This window comes from Procambarus clarkii, chromosome 2, assembly GCF_040958095.1.
Source record: "Procambarus clarkii isolate CNS0578487 chromosome 2, FALCON_Pclarkii_2.0, whole genome shotgun sequence".
In the NCBI taxonomy this organism is placed as follows: Eukaryota; Metazoa; Arthropoda; class Malacostraca; order Decapoda; family Cambaridae; genus Procambarus; species Procambarus clarkii.
The window spans coordinates 36,616,508-36,638,679 of record NC_091151.1 but is presented as its reverse complement, the minus strand read 5'-3'; the positions used below and the strand labels follow the sequence as shown (position 1 = coordinate 36,638,679).

The following is a 22,172-nucleotide window of genomic DNA, read 5'->3' as shown; positions in this document are numbered from 1 at the left end:
TGTTAAGTGTTCGTTGGAACAAGGTCGTTGCCGGGAACTGTGTTGGTATGCTTGATGGCTCCCGCACCCTGACGATGTCGCTGAAGTGTAGTGTACCGTCGTCGATGTCCGTATTGGGTTACACACTCCTGTTACGACTCTGGGTTCCTCAAGTGGAAACCAGAGGTCAAATTGAACTAAATAAGCTACGTTAGATTAGCAAGACGCAAGTCGACGTGTCTTTGTTCGTATCTTCCCTGCCAAACGTAGGACGAATCTTGTTGCTCACAAGCATTCAGACTCTTGAGCTTGTTGTGGATTAAGTATAACATTGTTATAAGATTAACTATCCTGAGAACGAGTAAAGTAGCAATATGATGCATAGGGGAAGATTTTTAATGTGTTTAGCTGCACGATCAATTAGGCTCCTCTCGGCATCACACAATGCGGGAGCCCTGATCTGGTCGCTGGAAGCGTTCTTCTCTGTTGGCGTTCGAGGTGTAAACATCGGGACTCTGTGGCTGCACCTCTCTCCCCTTTTTCCTTCCCTCTTACTTATTTCCCTTAAGTTATAAGTCCCTTAAGTTAAGTTATACTGTGTTTGTGAGTGTGCCTACTCTGGTAGTGAAAGATTGGTGAGACCTGGGGGGTAGTATTTGCCAGTGTTTTGGGTACCCTAAGTGTAGTGTTGTGTTGTGTTGTATTAGGGTACCACGTGGTCTCACTACCCTAAGCTGCATCAAGCTTCAGTTCTTAACCAGTAGTACTTTACCCTTGCTTGTTCTCAGTGTAAACCTTGTATCCTGCTTATGTGGACCAAGGCTTTTAACGTAAGATAGTGTGGTAAAGTAATTATTATTGTTATTGGTGTGAATGTATTTGGGGGGTTGAGGGGTTAATAAATAAGTTAGCTAAAGGAGTATCCATTTTTCCTGTGTAGGAGATCTATGATCAACCTCTAGGCTGACTATTGCTGTAATAAGCCACTACAAGTTTATGTTTATATATTTAATGGGGGCCGGGCCTTTTAGATCTCCCATATTTGATAACTCTTAATGCTAACTACTGCCCCTACATCCATTAACACTAGACTCCCCATAGAACACACATTTATTTGTAACAGCTCCGCTGCCTGTATCGGGGTCAACCGCGCACCTGTTATCGCTGTGGTCACGAGGGTCATCTGGCTGCCGCGTGCGACGTGGGAGCAACTGGTCGGGTGCATGTTTTTCGTGCAGAGGATTTTCCGCCCCTGTTGCGTTCGGACGGTTCTGAGGACAGTGTGGGTGCTGTGCCTGAGGCGCTTGATTACCTGTCTGCTGCTCCGCCTGTTGAGGCGAGTTCTACGGCCCGTGAGACGCGACAGATGACTGCTGTGGCCCCTGGGGTTGTTGAGTCGGTGTGTGAGGGTGTCGGGCCGTCACCTGCGCTGAGTGTAGTGCGGGATGTCCCAGTGGAGGTTCATGTCCCACCCCCGCCTGTGGCTGTGGTACCGTCTCCTGGGAACGCGGGTTCTGCTGTATTGGTGGGGGGGGGGGGGGCTTCGGCAGGGGGAGGTGCCTGCCGTGCCTGTGTGTGTTGGCGACTGTGGTTCTGCTCTTTCCATCCCAGGCCCGGATTCTTGGAACTCCATATTCATAAAGAACTGTAAAAAAACACTATCGCAGGCCCTCCACATTCTGTGGAGGCAAAGCCTAGATACTGGCGTTATTCCTGATATACTAAAAACAGCAGAGATAGCACCACTTCATAAAGGAGGAAATAAGGCAGAGGCAAAAAATTACAGACCGATAGCACTAACATTGCACATCATAAAAATTGTTGAGAGAGTGCTAAGAAGTAAGATCACAAAATACATGGAATCACAGCATCTTCATAACCCCGGACAATATGGTTTCAGAACAGGGCGCTCTTGCCTATCGCAGTTGCTGGACCACTATGATATGTCATTAGATGCTATGGAAGACAAACAAAACGCTGATGTAATTTACACAGATTTCGCAAAAGCTTTTGATAAATGTGACCATGGTGTTATTGCACATAAAATGCGTTCAAAAGGAATTACCGGAAAAATAGGCAGATGGATCTACAATTTTCTGACCAACAGAACCCAATGTGTAATAGTCAACAAAATAAAATCCAGCCCATCAACAGTGAAGAGCTCAGTCCCCCAGGGTACTGTGCTTGCTCCAGTACTTTTTCTCATCCTCATATCGGACATAGACAAGAACACAACCTATAGCACTGTATCATCCTTTGCAGATGTCACTAGGATCTTCATGAGAGTAGGCAACATAGAGGACACGGCAAACCTCCAGTCAGATGTAGATCAGGTCTTTCTATGGGCTACAGAAAATAATATGGTGTTTAACGAAGATAAGTTCCAGCTCATGCGCTATGGAAAAAATGAAAATATAAAAACGGAAACCACGTACAAAACTCAGGCAAATCATAACATAGAACGAAAAGGCAATGTAAAGGATCTGGGTGTACTCATGTCGGAAGACCTTACCTTTAAAGAACACAATAAAGTAGCCGTCACAACTGCAAGAAAAATGACAGGTTGGATAACAAGACCCTTTTCACACTAGAGATGCTATACCGATGATGATACTTTTCAAAACGCTTGTGCTCTCTAGAGTGGAGTACTGCTGCACAATGACAGCCCCTTTCAAAGCTGGAGAAATTGCTGACCTGGAGAGCGTGCAGAGATCCTTTACTGCTAGAATCCACTCGGTAAAACATCTAAACTATTGGGACCGGCTAAAGAGCCTAGAACTGTACTCCCTTGAGCACAGGCGGGAGAGGTACATAATAATTTACACGTGGAAAATATTAGAGGGGCTGGTCCCAAACCTGCACACAGAAATAACATCACATGAGACCAGAAGACATGGCAGGATGTGCAGAATACCCCCGTTGAAAAGCAGAGGTGCAACAGGTACTCTGAGAGAGAACTCTATCAACATCAGAGGTCCGAGACTGTTCAACACGCTTCCCCTACACATAAGGGGCATAACTGGCAGACCCCTCAAAGTGTTCAAGATAGAACTGGATAAGCACCTCCAAAGGATACCTGATCAACCAGGCTGTGACTCATACGTCAGGCTGCGAGCAGCCGCGTCCAACAGCCTGGTTGATCAGTCCGGCAACCAGGAGGCCTGGTCGACGACCGGGCCGCGGGGACGCTAAGCCCCGGAAGCACCTCAAGGTAACCTCAAGGTAACCTCAAGGTATCCCTTTGCAGAAGCGTGTGCGTCGTTGTTCTGAGGCTGTTTCCCTGGATGATGTAGACAGTGTGGGTGATGTGGCCTCTGTGTACTCTTCGGATGGTGCGGGTGTGGCCTGTGTGGATGTGAAGATGGTGGCTGTGCCTGCGGAGGGGCCTGCTGGGCGTGGTGTGGTGCGGCCTGTCTCGAAGCGTTCGCGGCGGGCTCGGAGTGTGTCTCCCCTTCGTGGTGTGCCTTGGGAGGAGGTGGGGGAGTATGGTGCTCTAGCGTCCCCCGGCGTGGGTGATGGTGCTGTGCGGGGCTCCGAAGTTGCTGCCTATGCCCCCCCCCCTCTTGCGTCTCCTGCTGTTGGATCCCCTCGGTGGGGGGTTGTCCCTGATGATCGGAACCTCGTCGTGATGTTGCAGAAAGATGTGCGCCGGGGGGCCTCGGCTCCTGTGCCCTGTGATGAGGTCGATGCTGCGCCTGCATCCCCTGCGGTTCTCCCTCCTTCGTTGTTCCAGTCTGGGGGAAGCCTAGTCCCGTCTGCTGGGGTCGTGCCCTGTGAGGGTCCGATGTTGGGCCCTTATCGGGATGCCCGGGTGCTTCCGATCCCGTGGTGCTCATCCACTATCTGGGTGTCGCGGGTGAAGGAGTTTGTTTATAGGGTGCCGGATAAGATGTCTCAGCCGAGGGCACCGTCTGGTGGCCATGTGTCCCCTGGCACGTGGGTGATTTGGAATGCATACTGCTTGCGCTTTCCGTTACACAAGTTTCTGGAGAAATATTAGTTGACATCTTGCGCACACCGCTCCACCGTGCGTCAGCTGCCGCCGTGAACTCGTCACCCCGCCCTACGGTGCAGGGAGTCTCCCTCTAACGTCCGCCTCTATTTTCGTCGCCACTCCTCTCTCTCCGGCCCGACACATCTAACACCTTTGACTTTTTTCTCCTCCTCAACGTCCACGCGTCTCCTAACATTTGTCCTGGTGCAGTCATCGGGAGGGTAAACCCTTCATACAAACTGCACCTATTCTCAATAAGAAGAAGAGGATGCTTTATGCTGCCCGTACATATAATTCTTGGTTCTAGCTCTTGGCTCTTTATACTCGTGCTTTCTGGCCTTTGTGTGTCAGTGACTGCTCTATTGTCTTTCCTAATTTCCCGAAATATTCCGGCTTTTACAGCAAAGTGGAATGCCAGGTAAACTCGCTCTCACCGATAATGAGAATTCGCACGTTACCCCTTCAGTAGCGTTTGATTGCCAATAGAAAACGGTGGCAATAATGTGTATAGTGGTAAACCATTTAATTTTATACATGTGTAATATAAAATTTATTCATAAATAGGACATATTTATGCATATATACATAATACGTTATACTATCAATTTTAGAATATATATTGAAGTTAAAGCGTTTAAATAATTTTTAGTTATATTTTTATCAATTCAGAAATTGCATATATATTGTTAAGAACATATATATGTTAAAAAAATATCAGCTGTCTGTCCTGTTTTCAATGCCATATCTTACATATTTACGAATACACATTCACGCGCTATTTACATATATTTTTAAAGTGTCTTTCTTCGTTGAAGGACATATATTCTATGTGGAAAGTACTACTATACCAATATGCTTCTGTTGTGATCAAATTCCATGCAGTGGTGAAATGTTTAGGCTTGTCTGTCTTAACGCAATGTCTGTGCTCCTCCAAGAGGCGGACATCGCCAAAAAACACTTTCATCAATCTTAACGTTGTGTATACAAAAAATTGTATTATATTATTGAAACTAGTGGGGTACTGTGGTGCCGGGGTCGACCCAAAAACGCAGTGGTATTGGAGTGATGACTCGGGCATGCATCATAGGTGTGTGACCCTCCGTCACTATGTGATGGAGTGCGAAAAGATACGTGAATTCAGAGAATTCTATAACAAATGTTTAAGAGATGTGTAAATATTTCATTCATAATGACATGCTACCAGAAATCTTAGCCAAATATCCCCATTTTGCTAACTGTAGGTAGTAACTAAATGATTGTAACCTATTCACCGCTGCCCATTGGGTGAGAGGGTGGGGGGGGGGGGGTGCAGGATAAACATATCATTTGTGACGCTAACTCCTCATAAGCTACGTACACATTTTAATGCATGTATATTATAGTCGCTTATATTACTGTTGGTTCAAGAACGTAATTCAGTGTGTAAGCCGAGTAGTTACAGCTGTGTTGACCTAATTGTATTTGTGCTGCTTTTTCAGCCATGTTCCCCCCCTTTCTTTTTTTTCTTTTTTTTTTATTTGTTCTCAACACATTTTATATATTAAGCTCTATTAGTATTAAGTTTTAGTCTTTAATATTTTTCCTGCCCGAAACGCTTTGCGTGATAGTGGCTTTAGGCATTGTATGTACTAGCTCTATCTATAAATCCATCAACTTTGTATCTTACCTTGTATGTATGTACCTTACCTGAATAAAAATTTAATTTAATTTAATTTAGCTGTGTTGAGGCAGTTATACGTACAGCTCAATTTGTTAATTATGCAGCTCATGCAGTGCAAGGCGGCGGTGGAAAGGTTATACAATCATGTGTATATTTGCACATGGTTGTATAAACTAGAGCCTAGGTGAGACAAATTAACCAATAATATACCCTTAATAAGGTATCCAATATGTAACCTTAAGTCGGGTTAATCATATGGACCACAATATATATGGACCCAAGACACTCGCCTGGCGTTCCGCGAGCGCTATGTCATGGGTTCGTATCCTGGCCGGGGAGGATTTACTGGGCGCAATTCCTTAACTGTAGCCTCTGTTTAACGCAACAGTAAAATGTGTACTTGGATGAAAAAACGATTCTTCGCGACAGGGGATCGTATTCCAGGGACCATAGGATTAAGGACCATAGGATTAAGGACTTGCCCGAAACGCTACGCGTACTAGTGGCTGTACAAGAATGTAACAACTCTTGTATATATCTCAAAAAAAAAAAAAAAAAAAAAAAAAAAATATGATTAACATATTGACCTCAAGACTTCAAGACCCTCGACTTGCGTCTCCCCGTCTCGGGGAGACAACTGGGTATAAGCAACTGAACTTCTTTTCAGATAGAACATTTGCCTTACTTTTTGCACCCAGTGGGCAGCGGTGGATAGGTTACAATCACTTAGTTACTACCTACAGTTAGCAAACTGGGGATATTTGGCTAAAATTTCTGTTAGCAGACCATTTTGAATTAAATATTTACACATTGCTGGAACATTGGTTATAGAATTGTTTATGATGTTTATGAATTTGAACTCATGAGTTAGGGAGGATGGAATATCATTCGCAAGGGATGTCCCAATGGATGAGAAGAACCTATTGAATTCAATAGCAGTGTCAGAGGCTGAAAGCACACCATCGTCATTGGATAAGATTATTGGTTTTTAATTCAAAATCTTTTTCAATGCTAATATTTGGGAAATAGTGCTCCATGTTTTCTTAGTGTTGCCCTTAATTTGGGTAAATTTATCTTCGTAGTATTTCATTTTGGATCTCCTAATTATTTTAGACAGCATTGATGAGTAAATCTTTGAAAATTCTTTGGAGACGACTCCTAACCTATACTTCTTCTCAAGGTTATGTTTTTTATTAATATATTTAAGTATGCCCTTTGTAAGCCATGGATTAGTTAACCTTTTAGTAGTGACTTGTTTCGTTAGCATTCAACAGTGGGTGTTATAGAGGCTCAGAGTTTTCTGAAGAAATGTTTGCACTGCTAGGTTGATGTTCACTGTGTTACCTAATTCAGTCTCCCAGATGATATTAACAGCAGCAACAATAAAATTGATTATAGAAGTTTCATTGTGCCTAAAGCTTATCTTCATTGTATCTAGAGGTGGTTTATTAATGTTTGTTAGGAGAAATGTGGGGTAATGGTCTGTGGTCCTATCAATGATTGTCCCTGAAGTAAGTGGAGAGGTTATGTTAGTCCAGATGTGGTCAAGAGCAGAGGCAGTCGTATCAGTGATTCTAGTAGGTTTAGTGATTAAGGGTATGAGAAAGTAGGAATTCATAGAGTTGAGGAAACTAGCAGCATGAGGGTTATCAGGCTCGCAGAGGTCAATATTAAAGTCCCCCTAAATTATTAGTTGGATTTTGTTCAGTATGTTAGCTAGTATTAGATTTCTAGGGTTAGAATTGAATTCAGACACATCAGTGTTAGGAATTTTGTAGACTGCTCTCACAGTCAGGACAGCCTCGGCACCCTTGACTCTGAAACGGGAAAAGATATACTCTCCATGAGTCTCTACTTCTAATTACTTTTAAGCATGTCAGTTCTAGGTAGTAGTAAAGAGCAGTATCACCACCTCTGAATTGGTCGACAGTTGTGAATTGTTGAGTAGAGAAATGCTGAGTAGTCCACACCACCAGGGGGAGACGGCCTCATCTGCTTCGGGCCAAGCGGCAGGTCCTCCGAACTCGACACGTCCATCTGCGGACAAGAAGGAGGCACCTACAGGGGGCTGGTCCCAAACCTGCACACAGAAATAACATCACATGAGACCAGAAGACATGGCAGGATGTGCAGAATACCCCCGTTGAAAAACAGAGGTGCAACTGGTGCTCTGAGAGAGAACTCTTTCAACATCAGAGGTCCGAGACTGTTCAACACGCTTCCACTACACATAAGGGGCATAACTGACCGACCCCTCACAGTGTTCAAGAGAGAACTGGATAAGCACCTCCAAAGGATACCTGATCAACCAGGCTGTGACTCGTACGTCAGGCTGCGAGCAGCCGCGTCCAACAGCCTGGTTGATCAGTCCGGCAACCAGGAGGCCTGGTCGACGACCGGGCCGCGGGGACGCTAAGCCCCGGAAGCACCTCAAGGTAACCTCAAGGTAACCTCCAACGACGACATAACAGCCAGAGGTGCAGGAGGACCCCACGGAAACATTCGTGGGACCCTCCTGCCACGGACCACCCCAGCCGCAGAGATCACCTCAGGCACCAGAGCAGCCACCACAGCAGGCTGCACAGCGTGAACCTCCACGCGAACACCAGGATGCAGTGTGCCACTCTCTTTGGTGTATAACAGGTCACTGGAAACAGGAGACCTTCCGGAAAGTTGCAAGACAGCTAATGTAGTCCCAATATACAAAAAGGGTGACAAGCAAGAGGCACTGAACTACAGGCCAGTTTCCTTAACTTGTATACCATGCAAGGTGATGGAAAAGATCGTGAGGAAAAGGCTCTGGAGGGAAATAGCTTTGTAACACACCTCCAGCATGGGTTCAGGGATGGTAAATCGTGCCTCACAGGTTTAATAGAATTCCATGACCAATTAACAAAAATTAGGTAAGAAAGAGAAGAGTGGACAGACTGCATTTTCTTGGTCTGTCAGAAATCCTTTGACACATTACCCCATAAAAGGCTGTTAAAAAAGTTGGAGCAACAGGCAGGAGTAAAAGGTAAGGTGCTCCAGTGGATAAAGGAGTATCTACGAAACAGGAAACAGTGAGTAATTGTGAGGGGGGAGACATCAGAGTGGCGAGATGTCACCAGCGGAGTCCCACAGGGCTCTGTACTTGGACCCATCCTGTTTCTAATATATGTAAACGATCTTCCAGAAGGCATAAACTCATTCCACTCAATGTTTGCTGATGATGCAAAACTTATGAGAAGAATCAAGACAGATAAATATAGACAGAGACTACAGGACGACCTGGACAAACTGGAGGAATGGTCTAGAAAATGGCTACTAAAGTTCAACTCAGGAAAGTGTAAAGTAATGAAATTAGGCGAAGAGAGCAGAAGGCTGAACACAGGTACCATCTGGGAGGTGAAATCCTGCAAGAGTCAAATGGAGAGAAAGATCTGGGAGTTGATATCACACCGAACCTGTCCCCAGAGGCCCACATCAAAAGAATATCATCAGCGGCATATGCTAGGCTGGTCAACATAAGAACTTCCTTTAGAAACTTGTGTAAGGAATCGTTCAGGACCCTGTATACCACTTATGTCAGACCAATCCTGTAATATGCAGCTCCAGCCTGGAGTCCATACCTAGTTAAACACAATACAAAGTTAGAGAAGATTCAGCGGTATGCCACCAGACTCGTTCCAGAACCGAGAGGTATGAGCTATGAGGAAAGGCTAAAGGAGCTGAACCTCACGTTCCTGGAAACAGAAGATTAAGGGGGAGACATGATACTCACCTACAAAATTCTCAGGGAAATTGATAGGGTGGACAAAGACAAACGCTAGGGTGAATATCCTAAAAAGGCTAGGGTGGAACACGAACAATTGGAAACAGGTGGAAACTTACTACCCAAAGGAAACAGAGACATTAGAAAGAATGTTTTCAGTGTCAGAGTAGTTAACAGACGGAATGCACTAGGAAGTGATGTGGTGGAGGCTGACTCCATACACAGTTTTAAATGTAGATATGATAGAGCCCAGTAGGCTCAGGAATCTGTACCCCAGTTGATTGACAGTTGAGAGGCGGGACCAACAAGCAAAAGCTCAACCCCCGCAAGCACAACTAGATGAGTACAGGAACCTCTGTATGTAAGGTGGAGATAGATTAGGGCATGATATAATGATAGGAGAGCAGAGTGGGGAACATAATATCTGATTTTAGAAGGTATACCGACCATTTTGAGGGCCACATTTTAGGGCCAACCTTTTTTGTCATATCTATCAATGACATAGATGAGAATATTACAAAGTACATCATCAGATTTGCAGATGGCACTAAGATCTATGGTAAAGTGGGAAGTGAAGTAATATTGAGACCATACAAGGATATCTACATGAACTCCACAAATGGCCAGATGACTTACAAATGCTTTTTAATGTCGATAAATGCAAGACCTTGCACGTGAAGAAAATTTTCACCAGATAGATGAAGAAAAGTCAGAATCAGAATCATTCAGAATCCATTATTCACTAAAAGTTGTACAGGTGGGAGCGGCAGTAAAAAAAGCGAACCAAACCCTGGGAATACTCAAGTGTACCTTTACCTTCTAGAACAAGAAAGTAGTCGTTCAATTGTATAAATCTTTGGTGCCCTCCCACCTGGATTATTGCATCCAGGCATGGAGACCTCATCTTCGGAAAGAAAGAAATAAATGTAAATAAATGTTTATTTAGGTCAGGTACATACATACAAGAGATTTTACAAAGAATGATGGAAAGACAGCTGCTCCGGAGAAGGTGCAACACCGCGCAACAAAAATCATCCCAGAGCTTAGTCATCTATCATACCAGGAACGGTTGAGGGCCACAGGACTAGCAACACTACAAACCAGGCATGACAGGGGGGATCTCATCGAAACCTTTAAAATACTGAACAATTTGGAGGATGTTGATCCGGACAATTTCTTCAAAAAGGCAGATGTAACACGAACGAGGAGCAACGGGTTCAAGCTGAGCATGCCACAATGTAGTACATAGAACAGTTAGTTAGGTTAGTTCATTTATTATGCACCCCATACCCATCTTGTGGGTGGTAGTGGAAAGGATTACAGAGGCACATAATGGGCTCAGGGACTGAACCCCACAATTCATTTAGCTAAGCAAGTTACAATCTTGATGAGCTAGTTACAAAATTCAGTATAAGTCGTCACATCAACAATGGGTTCGAGATCGACCACAAGTACAGTTTCTAAATTAAGCAACTGACATATGTGGAGAGCTGCTGGTGTCACAATTGATATGTTTGTCCTGCACACCGACCCCCATCCAGTCGGCAGCGGTGGATAGGTTACGATCACTTAGTTACTACCTACAGTTAGCAAACTGGGGATATTTGGCTAAAATTTCTGGTAGCAGATCATTTTGAATGAAATATTGACACATCGTTGGTACATTGGTTATAGAATTGTCTCTAAATTCACGTATCTTTTCGCACTCCATCACATAGTGACGGAGGGTGTGCGAATAATTTTGTTGACACAGTTTACATTTGGTCAGGTCTATATATCAGCAGATAATGAGAATTCCCAGAGATACTTGTAACCGAGTCTAAGCCGAGCAGTAGTAACATGTAGAAGTCTGCTGATTTTCTTGGATGAACCATAGATGTGTGGCTCCTCTTGCATTGTATGATGAAGAAATTGTATGATGATAGATGGAATTACTGGTGTCGATTTCACTTTGCCTCAGATCTACAAGATCTTGTTGAAGTTTTCGGTGTACTGCTGCTATCAGATTGCTCATTGATAATCTAAGGTTACACTCAACATGTCCTTTAAAGGTACATAAAATAGAAGATGCTTTTTCACCCATAGGGGGGATTAAACCCGTGGAACTGCCTACCCGCCGAAGTCGTAAACGCCAAAACCCTGCTGGGTTTTAAAATACAGCTGGAAAAGATCATCGGGGCAAATCGGGGGACCCTTGACAAGCCGCCGGCTTCCTTTCCTCACTGAGGCCACTAGTATTAGTGGTCCTCAGGTAAATTCAGGTAAATATATGGTAGCCCTGAGGTAAATCCAGGGAAATAGATCGGAGTACCAATATGGCGTCCAAATGTCGTCACCCACGCTGTTATTTGGCGGTATTAAACCCTTACCGAGATATTGAGCTCCGTGGTCAACAGACAGACGACGTCCCCAGCTGACGCAACGTTCCCCCCGCCAGGCTCGTGTCCACATTCATACGTAACAAAAGCCTTTATTATGAAAGTACAAGATGTTCTCGCCTGTAGTTTCCCGTCGTGGTACGATAAATTTAAAAAGTGCACAATCAAAAGGTTAGTGAGGTTGAGAGTGAGTGTTTCAGAGTACAACTGCTTGGGGCTCGGGGACTACAGCTGCCTGGGGCTCGGGGGACACAGCTGCCTGGGGCTCGGGGACTACAGCTGCCTGGGGCTCAGGGGCCACAGCTGCCTGGGGCTCGGGGGCCACAGCTGCCTGGGGCTCGGGGGCCACAGCTGCTTGGGGCTCGGGGACTACAGCTGCCTGGGGCTCGGGGACCACAGCTGCCTGGGGCTCGGGGGCCACAGCTGCCTGGGGCTCGGGGACCACAGCTGCCTGGGGCTCGGGGGCCACAGCTGCCTGGGGCTCGGGGACCACAGCTGCCTGGGGCTCGGGGGCCACAGCTGCCTGGGGCTCGGGGGGCCACAGCTGCCTGGGGCTCGGGGGGCCACAGCTGCCTGGGGCTCGGGGGGCCACAGCTGCCTGGGGCTCGGGGGCCACAGCTGCCTGGGGCTCGGGGGCCACAGCTGCCTGGGGCTCGGGGGCCACAGCTGCCTGGGGCTCGGGGGCCACAGCTGCCTGGGGCTCGGGGGCCACAGCTGCCTGGGGCTTGGGGGGCCACAGCTGCATGACTCTGGGCTACAGTTACTAGGCTTGGGGGGGGGCTATGTTTGAACTACCTTTGGTACAGCTGTGAGACTTTAGGTCAGGTTGGGTGGGATAAGTGGCTGAGTTATCCCTTTTGAGCAATATTCGACCATTTCTTTGACTCAAGTTTCGTTCAAGTTCATCTGCTTATTTTTATAGACAGCTTGTTTATAAATTTTTAACATATTCTCTCTCATGGATTACGTTATATTGAATATTTTCTATATGGACATTTATATAAATTGATAGGTAAATCTAATTACCAAAGTTGTCACCCAGTATCATGTCAATTATTATGTAAATAAAATCTAAATGAAACATTGCATGTTATGTTATCCAGTTGGGTCTGGATCGGGTCGGATCTGGCTTCGGCGGATGGTTTGGTTTCTTCGGGGTCATCACTTCCGCCGCTCTCGTGATCGGTGGGTTCGGATCCCGGGAGCCTTGCGTCGGCTGCTGCGTCGCTGGGTTTTTCGGGGTTCTGTGCCGTGGTGCTTCCCTGAGCCCTTGCTCGATGTACAAATCCACAAGGGCCATGACGAGGATTCGAACCTGCATCCGGGAGCATCCCAGACGCTGCCTTAATCAACTGAGCTATGACATGGTTAAAAGAGTTGAAACCGAAGTTCTACTGAACTTACTGGATCCCGCAGCCTCTCCGAGACACAAACCAGGGTTTTACACAACTCCCCCCATGCACTCGAGCTATGTCAATAGGCCGTTCTCCCTCTTCGCCCTTACATCATTACACACAGAAATCACAATAACGTGATGCATCAAATGAACAAATCCACAAGGATTTTAACCTTGATCTAGACCTTTCTAGATTTAGATCTAGGTTTAACCTTTAACCTAGAGTAAAAGGTACTCTGTTAACCATGTCGTAGCTCAGTCGATTAAGGCAGCGTCTGGGATGCTCCCGGACGCAGGTTCGAATCCTCGTCACGGCCCTTGTGGATTTGTTCATTTGATGCATCACGTTATTGTGATTTCTGTGTGTAATGATGTAAGGGCAAAGAGGGAGAACGGCCTATTGACATAGCTCGAGTGCATGGGGGAGTTGTGTAAAACCCTGGTTTGTGTCTCGGAGAGGCTGCGGGATCCAGTAAGTTCAGTAGAACTTCGGTTTCAACTCTTCTAACCATGTCATAGCTCAGTCGATTAAGGCAGCAGCTGGGATGCTCCCGGAGGCAGGTTTGAATCCTCGTCATGGTCCTTGTGGATTTGTTCATTTGATGCATCACGTTATTGTGATTTCTGTGTGTAGTGTCTTGCTCGATGTGTTCACGGATGCCTCGTTTCTTGGCTGGGGTTTTGTGACAAGTGCTCACCAGGCGGCCAGGGTTGGTGGGGTCCGTCTTTCCGTCGAGCTCACAGCACGACGCGGGAGTTTGTGGTGGTGTGGCATTTGCTTCAGAGGATTCGTGTCGCTCGAAGAGCAACGGTCTGGCTCCATTCATACTGCTCCCCGGTGGTTCATTGCCTGAACCGCAGGGGTTCGATGCGGTCCTTGGTTCTTTGGGTCTGGTCGCTTTGGGTGACTCGTCTGCTGAGTTCTCGGGGTTTGGCTTTCCTGGCCGTTCTTGTTCAGGGGGGTGTCAAACGTCCTGGTGGATGGCCATTCTCGGTTCATTCCCCTTTCCACGGAATGGACGATCGACGCCGACTCGTTCAGTTAGCTCTGCAAGACGTATGGGTGCCCAGAGGTGGATCTTTTCGCATCGGCGTGGTCGAGGCATCTTCCAGTTTATGTGGCGCCCTTCCCAGACTGCAAGGCTGTCGGGGTCGATGCTTTTTGGCTGGACTGGTCGGGTGGAGTTACTGTACCTCTTCCCACCAGTCTGGTTGTTGCTCCGGATCCTGGCTCGGTTGGAGACTTACCAGGGGAAAGTAGTCCTGTTGGCTCCTTGATGGCCGGCCTAGCTCTGGTTTCAGGTGCTTCTTGCTCGATGTCCGAGCAAGATGTCCGAGGGTCTTCCCGCAGCTCTGCCTCTTTCAGCAAATCGGTCCGATCTGGTACGTGGCTGGTACGATCTTCTCCATTCTTCGCGTCTGGTCTTTTTGATGCGGGTGTATCGCCACTTGTATGGTGATCAGGTGGCTTCCTTGATAGTGTCCCACCTGCGAGTTTCGTCTAGACGGATTTTATATGGCAGTATGAAATTTCATGGCGGTCCTTTCGGCATTTTTTGTCTCTTCATAGATTGTCTTCGATTTCTGATCATGTTGTTTTGTCCTTTCTCTCTTGGTTATTTCAGTACCGTCATCTTATGCCTAATACTGTCGCCTCGTATCGTGCGGCGCTGGCGGAGCCGCTGCAGCTTGCATTCTGGGTTGATGTCATTTCTGCTCCGTTCCGCAGGCTTTCTTGGGCGTTTTTTCACCGCCGGCCTGCTCATGCGCCGCCTGAGCCGTCCTGGTCGTTGGACCGGGTGCTCTCTTTTCTCTCTCCTCCTTGGTTTGTGGTGGTCTCCTTGGTTCAGGACTGTTTTTTTAAGTCTCTTTTCTTGTTGGCATTGGCTTCTGGGGGTCGGGTCAGGGAGCTTCATGTTCTCTTCCGGTGCAGGGGTTTCTGCTTTTTTTGTCCAGGTGGTCGTTTCGTTTGTTTGCAGCCTTCTCCTTCTTTACTAGCGAAGAATGAGTCTGCTGCTTTCCGGAGGGGTCCTTGGATTGTTGATACTTGGTTTGTTCAGCCAGGGGTGCATCATGTTTTTTGTCCGGTTGCAGCTCTTCGCCGTTATCTGTGCGCCAAGGCCTCTGTGTCAGGGGACGCACTTTAGGTGGACCCAATTTTCCTTCTTTCCTGTTCCAGAGAGCGGATCTCCCAGGTCGTCCGCAGGATTATTCGGTCCAGCCAGCCTGTGGTCTATCCCTGTGCCCACGACGTTCGTAAGTTCGCGGCTTTGGCTGCTGTTTTTGGGAATATGTCCTGGGCTGACATTCGGGGACGGGGCTTTTGGAGGTTGAACAGGGTCTTGGCCGCACGGTATCTCGTTAACATTCCTGGCCCTTCTCGGACGTGTGTAGCCTTGGGTCGCAGGTTGCAGCCAGTTGTCTCGACTTCGAGTTGAGGAGCGAGTGACGACCGCCTCCCGGTTAAGTCCCTCTTTTTCTTTATCTTTGGTTAGGTATCTCCAGGGAGCCAAAGGGGCTCTCCACAGAAACCCAGTGTTGAATGTAATGAAACGCCATTTTCTGGGTGAGACCCAGAGGTTTCCCGGCATCCCTCCCTCTCTCTGGTGAGCGTTATTTTTTCACGTTTTTGATACTCGGCTTCTGAACTGAGGAGAGTTGCCGGTGTGGAGGTCTGAGATCCCCCAGCCCCCTCACGGGGAGAAGGGGGCTGCACAGACAGATGCGCGGCGTTTGTGGTAACGTCATACTTGTTTCCATGGTTTTGATTGGGGAGTTCTGTTGCTAGTTCGGTTTTTAGTTTGCAGTTTATTTGATCAGCAGTACAGTAATTTGTTTTGGAATTCCTACCTTTCTGGGTGCCTGACCTGGTAGATGGCAGACAAAGACTGCTTCCAATTGCACGGGGGTGTCTTTAGGCCATTGCTCCTCGTGCCTCTCTTGAGGGGGGGTCAGGTTCTGGCTCTGGTCCCCGGTAGGCCTAGAACTCCTTCGATTGACTGTTGCAACGGTCTAATATATACACATCACCCCGATATAGCTCCGGGGAGCCTCCGGGTCTCGCCCAGAAAATGGCATTTCATTACGTTCAACGCTGATTTTTTATGGTGGGTGCTTTGTTGCTCCTTTTCAGGGGCTTCAGTTTTCATCCTCCTGGCTAAATGACTGAGGCTGTCAAGTTGAGGGACTGCCAAGCTAGGCATGTGGCCATCTGGTGACATGCAGGTGTAATTAACAAGTGAGCTGCTTTATGACAGGGTCCTTCGCTTGGTTCGGTGTTTTGTTTTCTTGTTTTTTAGGATTTGCTTACCTTGCTGATTGTCTGTTTAGATTTGCTCATCTTTTTGGATGACTTGATTAGGGTGATCTGTATTCCTTACTCCTTGTATCTCTATAGAAGGGGGGCCAGATTTTGACTGCTTGTTACTGGTAGGTTTATAAGGGCTTGCAGTAGCCTAACATAGATTGAATTGGGTGGAGCCATCCACGTTGCTAGCAATAAGAAGTCTTCAAGAACCCACCAGAAAAAAGTTTTGCATTATATTCAACACTTTTTTTATTTAATCTTACAAAGTGACAAGAACCACCAGGGTCAACTTACTAGTTTTCAATATATAGTATGTCCAAATTTTATTCATAAAATATAAAAAGAGTAAAAATGACTAAATTCACTGCTAATATCTAAAATGATAATTGGTGAACTAGATTACAACTGATGTAAATATCCATTATGCAATATATGTTGTAAAACAGTGCTATAATTTTTACATGCAAGAAGGTAAAGTGATGTTCTAATATTTACCAGCATTGTAATGCCCCTCACACAAGAGGTTCTGGCCTATATGCAAGATAACGGGACGTTAGTACTTCCTGAAGGTTCACAGCCTGAGCCATCTTACAAAAGAAACAAGGAGGAGGAGGAAGACGAAGCAGATGCTGATGACTGGGCTCAGTGCGAGTTATCAGACTCGTGTGTCAAGGTGAGATTCTGCTTTTTTGTAGTTCAAGTAACTCTTCTTGCCAAACAGCTTTAGTGATATGAGAAGTTTTAAATAAAAATTACTTTTATAGTGCTGTACAGGACAGCCACCAACTTTTTGAAAATGTTTTGCCAATTACTGACTTTCTCAAGAGTAACACAACCTTTAATCCCAACAAGATATTTAGCAAAATTGTCTTGAGCTATGCAGGCATTTTGATTCCGTATGGTATAGTTATTGCTTGTGATTTTAACTATAGTAAAAAAAAATCTTCATTCTTTGTGAAGGTAAGAATAGCACTGTATTGGAAACAAGAATTTGTGATCAGTCGTGCAGGAAATAATTCTTGTATCTGCTTCATAGAACTTTTTCAAATGTCCCGCCATGTTTCTATAAGGTGTGAGGGACCAACTAGATTAAAGTTCAGTCCAGCCCAGTATGATCATCAAAAGTATTTCCACAAAAACTCAATGGCTTACCAAATCCACACATGACCAGGCCGACGGCACCGCTCCTGTGCCAGGTAAGTCCACTACGGGCTCACTATAGCCTGTGCTATTTGCCCCGCTCCTGTGCCAGGTAAGTTACAAGCTCACCATAGCCCGTGCTACTTGGAACTTGTTCCGAGTAGCTGAATCTATAACAACAACACACATGACATAACAAGTGAGCACCAAGTGAGATTATAACTGCTTGTTTACCTACCTAGCCAAAACTAGTCCACTTCTTTTAAGTGGCAAGAATAATGCTTGTCCATGGTTCCAAATCCCAAGTCATGTCACATTTTCTAACTGACTGTCCACTACTAGGTGAAAGGAGGCATCAGGGGAAAGATTGCCTAAAGGCTTCTGTTCCACTGCAGGAATTGAACCCAGGACTGTTTGGCCGAGACCCAATGATGGTTACCGCTGTGCCACAGGACCATAATCAGCTTTATTTCCCTAATTTAATACCATATTTAGCAACTATTTCCTGTGTGGTCAGGCCAAGTATTAAATACTTTAAGTGTACTGTACTATTATAATGTTTACCACAAAAAGTAGAATATACAAGTAATTTATATTCCTTAGTAGTAAGTTTCTAGACAACTGTATATCATTACTAAATTTTCAGAACAGATTATTTCAGGAAATGCCTGGGATAGTCAGTCTCTCCTCCCACCCCTCTTCTCCCATCTTCTCCTTGAACCCACTCGTTCCCATCCCCTTAGTCCCCCTTTCCCTTTGTCCCTCCCCCATCCTCCCCATTCCTTCCCATCCCCACCTTCTCCCAGAAAATGTATTACAGTATTAAGGATTGAAACAACTGTATGGGCCTCTAATTTCCAACCTTTGTCCTCCCCCTACACTTCCCTCTTTTTCCCCTTCTCTCAAACAATATATTATTAAGATATCAAATGTATCTCAAACAATATACAGTATTTATATGGCATGGGCATGGATCACTAATTCCTCTTGAGTTTAAGTAGTAGTCAGGGAAAGTTGAAAATTCTAGTTGAAAACTCCAATTGAAAAGTCTGTTTGAAAGTTGAAAACTCAGCTAAAATCCTAACAGGGAAGGGTGTTTCTCCTGGCCTTATTGTGGCCGGCTCAGCCTTGGTTTCAGGTGCTGTTTGCTTGGTGTCCGAGCAAGCAGCACTAAGACACCCGGGAGTCTTTCCACGGCTCTGCCTCTTTCAGCAGGTCGGGCTAGTGAGTTATCTTGCTGGTTCAACTCATTCTTCTGCTCTTCGCTTCAGTTTTTTTTTTTTGTGCGGGTGTATCCCCACTCGTTTGGTGATCCGGTGGCTTCCTTGCTAGTGTCCCACCTGCAGTCTTCATCTCAGCGACAGTATGAAGTTTCCTGGCAGCTTTTCTGCCATTTTCTTTCCCTTTGGAGAGTGTTGTCTGTGTCTGTCCTGTTTGTCCTTTTCTGGGTTTTGTCCTTTCTTTCTTGGCTCTTTCAGGACCAGCATCTCATGCCGAATATGTCGCTTCTTATCATGCGCCGTTGCGGAGCTGCTCCAGCTTGCATTCGGGGTGAATATCACTTCTGCTCCGTTCCGCATGCTCTTCCATGCATTTTTTCACCTTTGGCCTGCTCATGTGCCGCTTGAGCCATCCTGGTTTTGGACCGGGTACTCTCTTTTCTTTCTGCTCTCTTCCCTCGTGCCCATGATGTGCGTAAGTATGCTGCTCTGGCTGCTGGTTTTAGTAAATAAATAAATAATAAATGTTTATTCAGGTAAGGTACATACATACAAGAGATTTTACAAAAATTGATCGATTTATAGATAGAGCTAGTACATACAATGCCTAAAGCCACTATTACGCAAAGCGTTTCGGGCAGGAAAAACATTAGTGACTAAAAGATAACATTAGTAATGCTGTATGTCTTGGATCGATGTTTGGGAACGGGGGTTTTGGAGGTTGAATAGGGGTTTTGGCCGCCAGGTATCTTGTTAACGTTCTGGGCACTCTCCTACAACATCGGTGACTGAGTGTTGTCTTGTGCTCAGAAAGCTTTTCACATTGACTTTAAACCTTAATTATAAATGTGTTGCATTTCCTTGCTGTTAATTTTGTTAAGTTGCTTTGCATTTTTTTTATATATATGTATTTTTAATGAACTTTTATCATGTTTATAGGCTCCTAGGCTAGAGGAGTACAGTGCCAAGATTAAAGATGCTATCAAAAAGCTTGGTGGAAGTGTCTTTCCCAAACTTAATTGGAGCTCCCCTAAGGTAAGATAATATATTGGAATACATATTATATGTAAGTCACCAGTCTTTAGATATTTGAGAAAGTTATTGACATTGTCAGTGGAATAAGAGATACTCTATATTAGGTTTAGTGCAAAATTTGTAGTACAAACAACAGGAGACATTTTCCTATAACATGAGATTGAAATGGACTGTGTATATATATGCAGTACACAATTCACACTGAATTCCATTTGTCAATGGGGCTCTACACATTTATTTTCTTTAGGTCATTTAGAAAGGCATGACAATCTTCTAAGTCTCTTATCATCCCTAATAGCTTAGCATCATTAGCAAACATATTCATATAATTTTATGTTCCTTCCAGATGACTGTTTATGTAAATGTTGAACATTATATGTGTAAGAACTGAACCCCTGTGGTACTCTACTAGTAACACAATTCCAGATTGATACATTGGCTCTGATTACCGCCCTCATCTGTCTGGCAGTTAAAATTTTTTTATCCATGGCACCAGTCTCCCTGTCACCCCTTCAGCATGTTCCAGTTTCCCAAAAAACCTCTTGTGTGGGACTGTCAAAATACTTTCTAGGGCCTAGGGCCTACCGGGGACCATAAAAAATAAAAAAAAATAAAATGTTTATTTAGGTAAGGTACATACATACAATAAATTTTTACAAAGACTGGTTGACTTATAGGTAGAGCTAGTACATACAATGCCTAAAGCCACTATTACGCAAAGCGTTTCGGGCATTGAGCCAGAACCTGACCCCCTCAGAGAGGCAAGGGGAGCAATGGCCTATAGAAACCCCTGTGTGGTTGGAAGCATTCTATGTCTGCTATTGACTGAGTTAGGCACCCAGAAAGGTAGGTGTCCCAAAACAAACCCCTATTCTGGTGAAAAATGCAACCAAAAGCCGAACGAGTAGATAGAACTCTCCAAACAAAAACGAGCAAACTAGTATGACGTCATTCGTCGTCGCGCCGCTGTCTGCGCTGCCCCCCCTCCCCGGGACGGGGAAGGGGGGCCCCTTCCTACCGCGGCGGCGATCCACACCCCAAGTTCTTCGGCTGATGCTATAGGCACCGGTTGTGTGCTCCGGCTCCAATAGTTGTTTCAGCACTGTACCTAGAGTGTGGTGTCTGTCTTCTAGGTGGTGCGTGAGCCAGGAGTGAGTCTCCAGTACTCGGGCTGCATGCGCCTAGGGTTCCCTTCCCTAGGTACCCTGTAAGTACTGCCCTTGGGGCTTAGGGTTACCTTCCACAAGTTCCTTGGGTCCTGCTTCTGCTAGGCCGTTTGCTGCTCGGTTTTCGGCCACCCTTTGTGTGATGGGGGTTCTGTCTCCGTTGTTCGCCTTAGGGTAAGGGGCAGTTTTGCACTGGTGGGGCGCAGGGTACTGTGCAGCTTGTCTTCACCAATCATAGCGGCTGGCTCTGTTCCGCCTGGGTACGCTGTCCTCTTGTGGATTTTCTTTCTCTTTTTGTTTGTCTACCTGGTGGGGGCTCTGCCTTTGATTCTTTCCCCCTTTGTGTCGAGTTCTTCTCTTTTTCTCTCCTCTCTGTGTCTCAGCGCTGCTCATTTTCTTTCCGTTCTGATTCTGCATGCCGGTTTGGGCTACTTGTAGCCGGTTGGGCTACTTGTTGCCGGTTGGGCTACTTGATGCCATGTTGGGCTACTGGTGGCCCGCTTGGGTTCCGTTTTGGTTCTTTGTTTTCCTTACATGGGCCGGCTACGTTGGTTTCTGTTTCTATGAGTTGGCCTGTTTCTTCAATGGTTCGCTCAGGATACGACCCGTTGAGCTACTTTTCTGCTCTGTTGTTGGATGGAGTAGGATGGACCTGTGTAGCCCAACCTGTTGGGCTACTTTTTAGTGTCCTGCGCATGCGCCATGGGAGTTTGTTTTGGTTCCAGTCGGTGTGCACACGTGCTGGTGTTCTGCGTCCTTTTTATCTCGGGGGCTTCGCCTCTTGCTCTTGTCATTTTCCAGTCCATGCCCCATTGCTCTTGGGGGTGTTCTGGAATGCCGCTGTGGGGAAGTCACGAGGTTTTTCCCTGCGTTTTCGGGTGGGGGAGCCTCCTTCGCCGCTCCCCTCCTCCTCTCTGGCATGAGCGCCCTGGCCGCCTCCGGCGGCTACGTTCTCATAGGCTTGCGTCATGGCCCTTCCGTGCCTATGTTCTGCAGGTGAGTTGGTGTGGTCTGGCATCTTCTTTGTCCTGACGCTGTTTTTGTTTTTGGGAGTAGGAATGGGTGTACATACGTTATCTTGAGGTTATCTTGAGATGATTTCTGGGCTTTAGTGTCCTCGCGGCCCGGTCCTCGACCAGGCCT

General features: G+C 46.1%; 1 protein-coding gene across 3 annotated transcripts in view; it reads left to right on the top strand.

Annotated features, from left to right (window-relative positions):
* The window catches only part of LOC123762232 (translation initiation factor eIF2 assembly protein), a 91,299-nt gene that overhangs the window by 8,534 nt on the left and 60,593 nt on the right, over positions 1–22,172 (top strand). The window contains exons 1-3 of one of the 3 annotated variants that reach the window (XM_045748607.2): positions 11,756–11,936; positions 16,967–17,141; positions 19,768–19,863. In XM_045748607.2, the coding sequence (XP_045604563.2) occupies positions 11,863–11,936; positions 16,967–17,141; positions 19,768–19,863 (345 nt within the window). In that variant the 5' untranslated portion in view covers positions 11,756–11,862. Of the gene's footprint in view, positions 1–11,755; positions 11,937–16,966; positions 17,142–19,767; positions 19,864–22,172 lie in introns of those variants that run through there. The other 2 variants (XM_045748608.2, XM_069324311.1) reach the window with 2 other exon arrangements.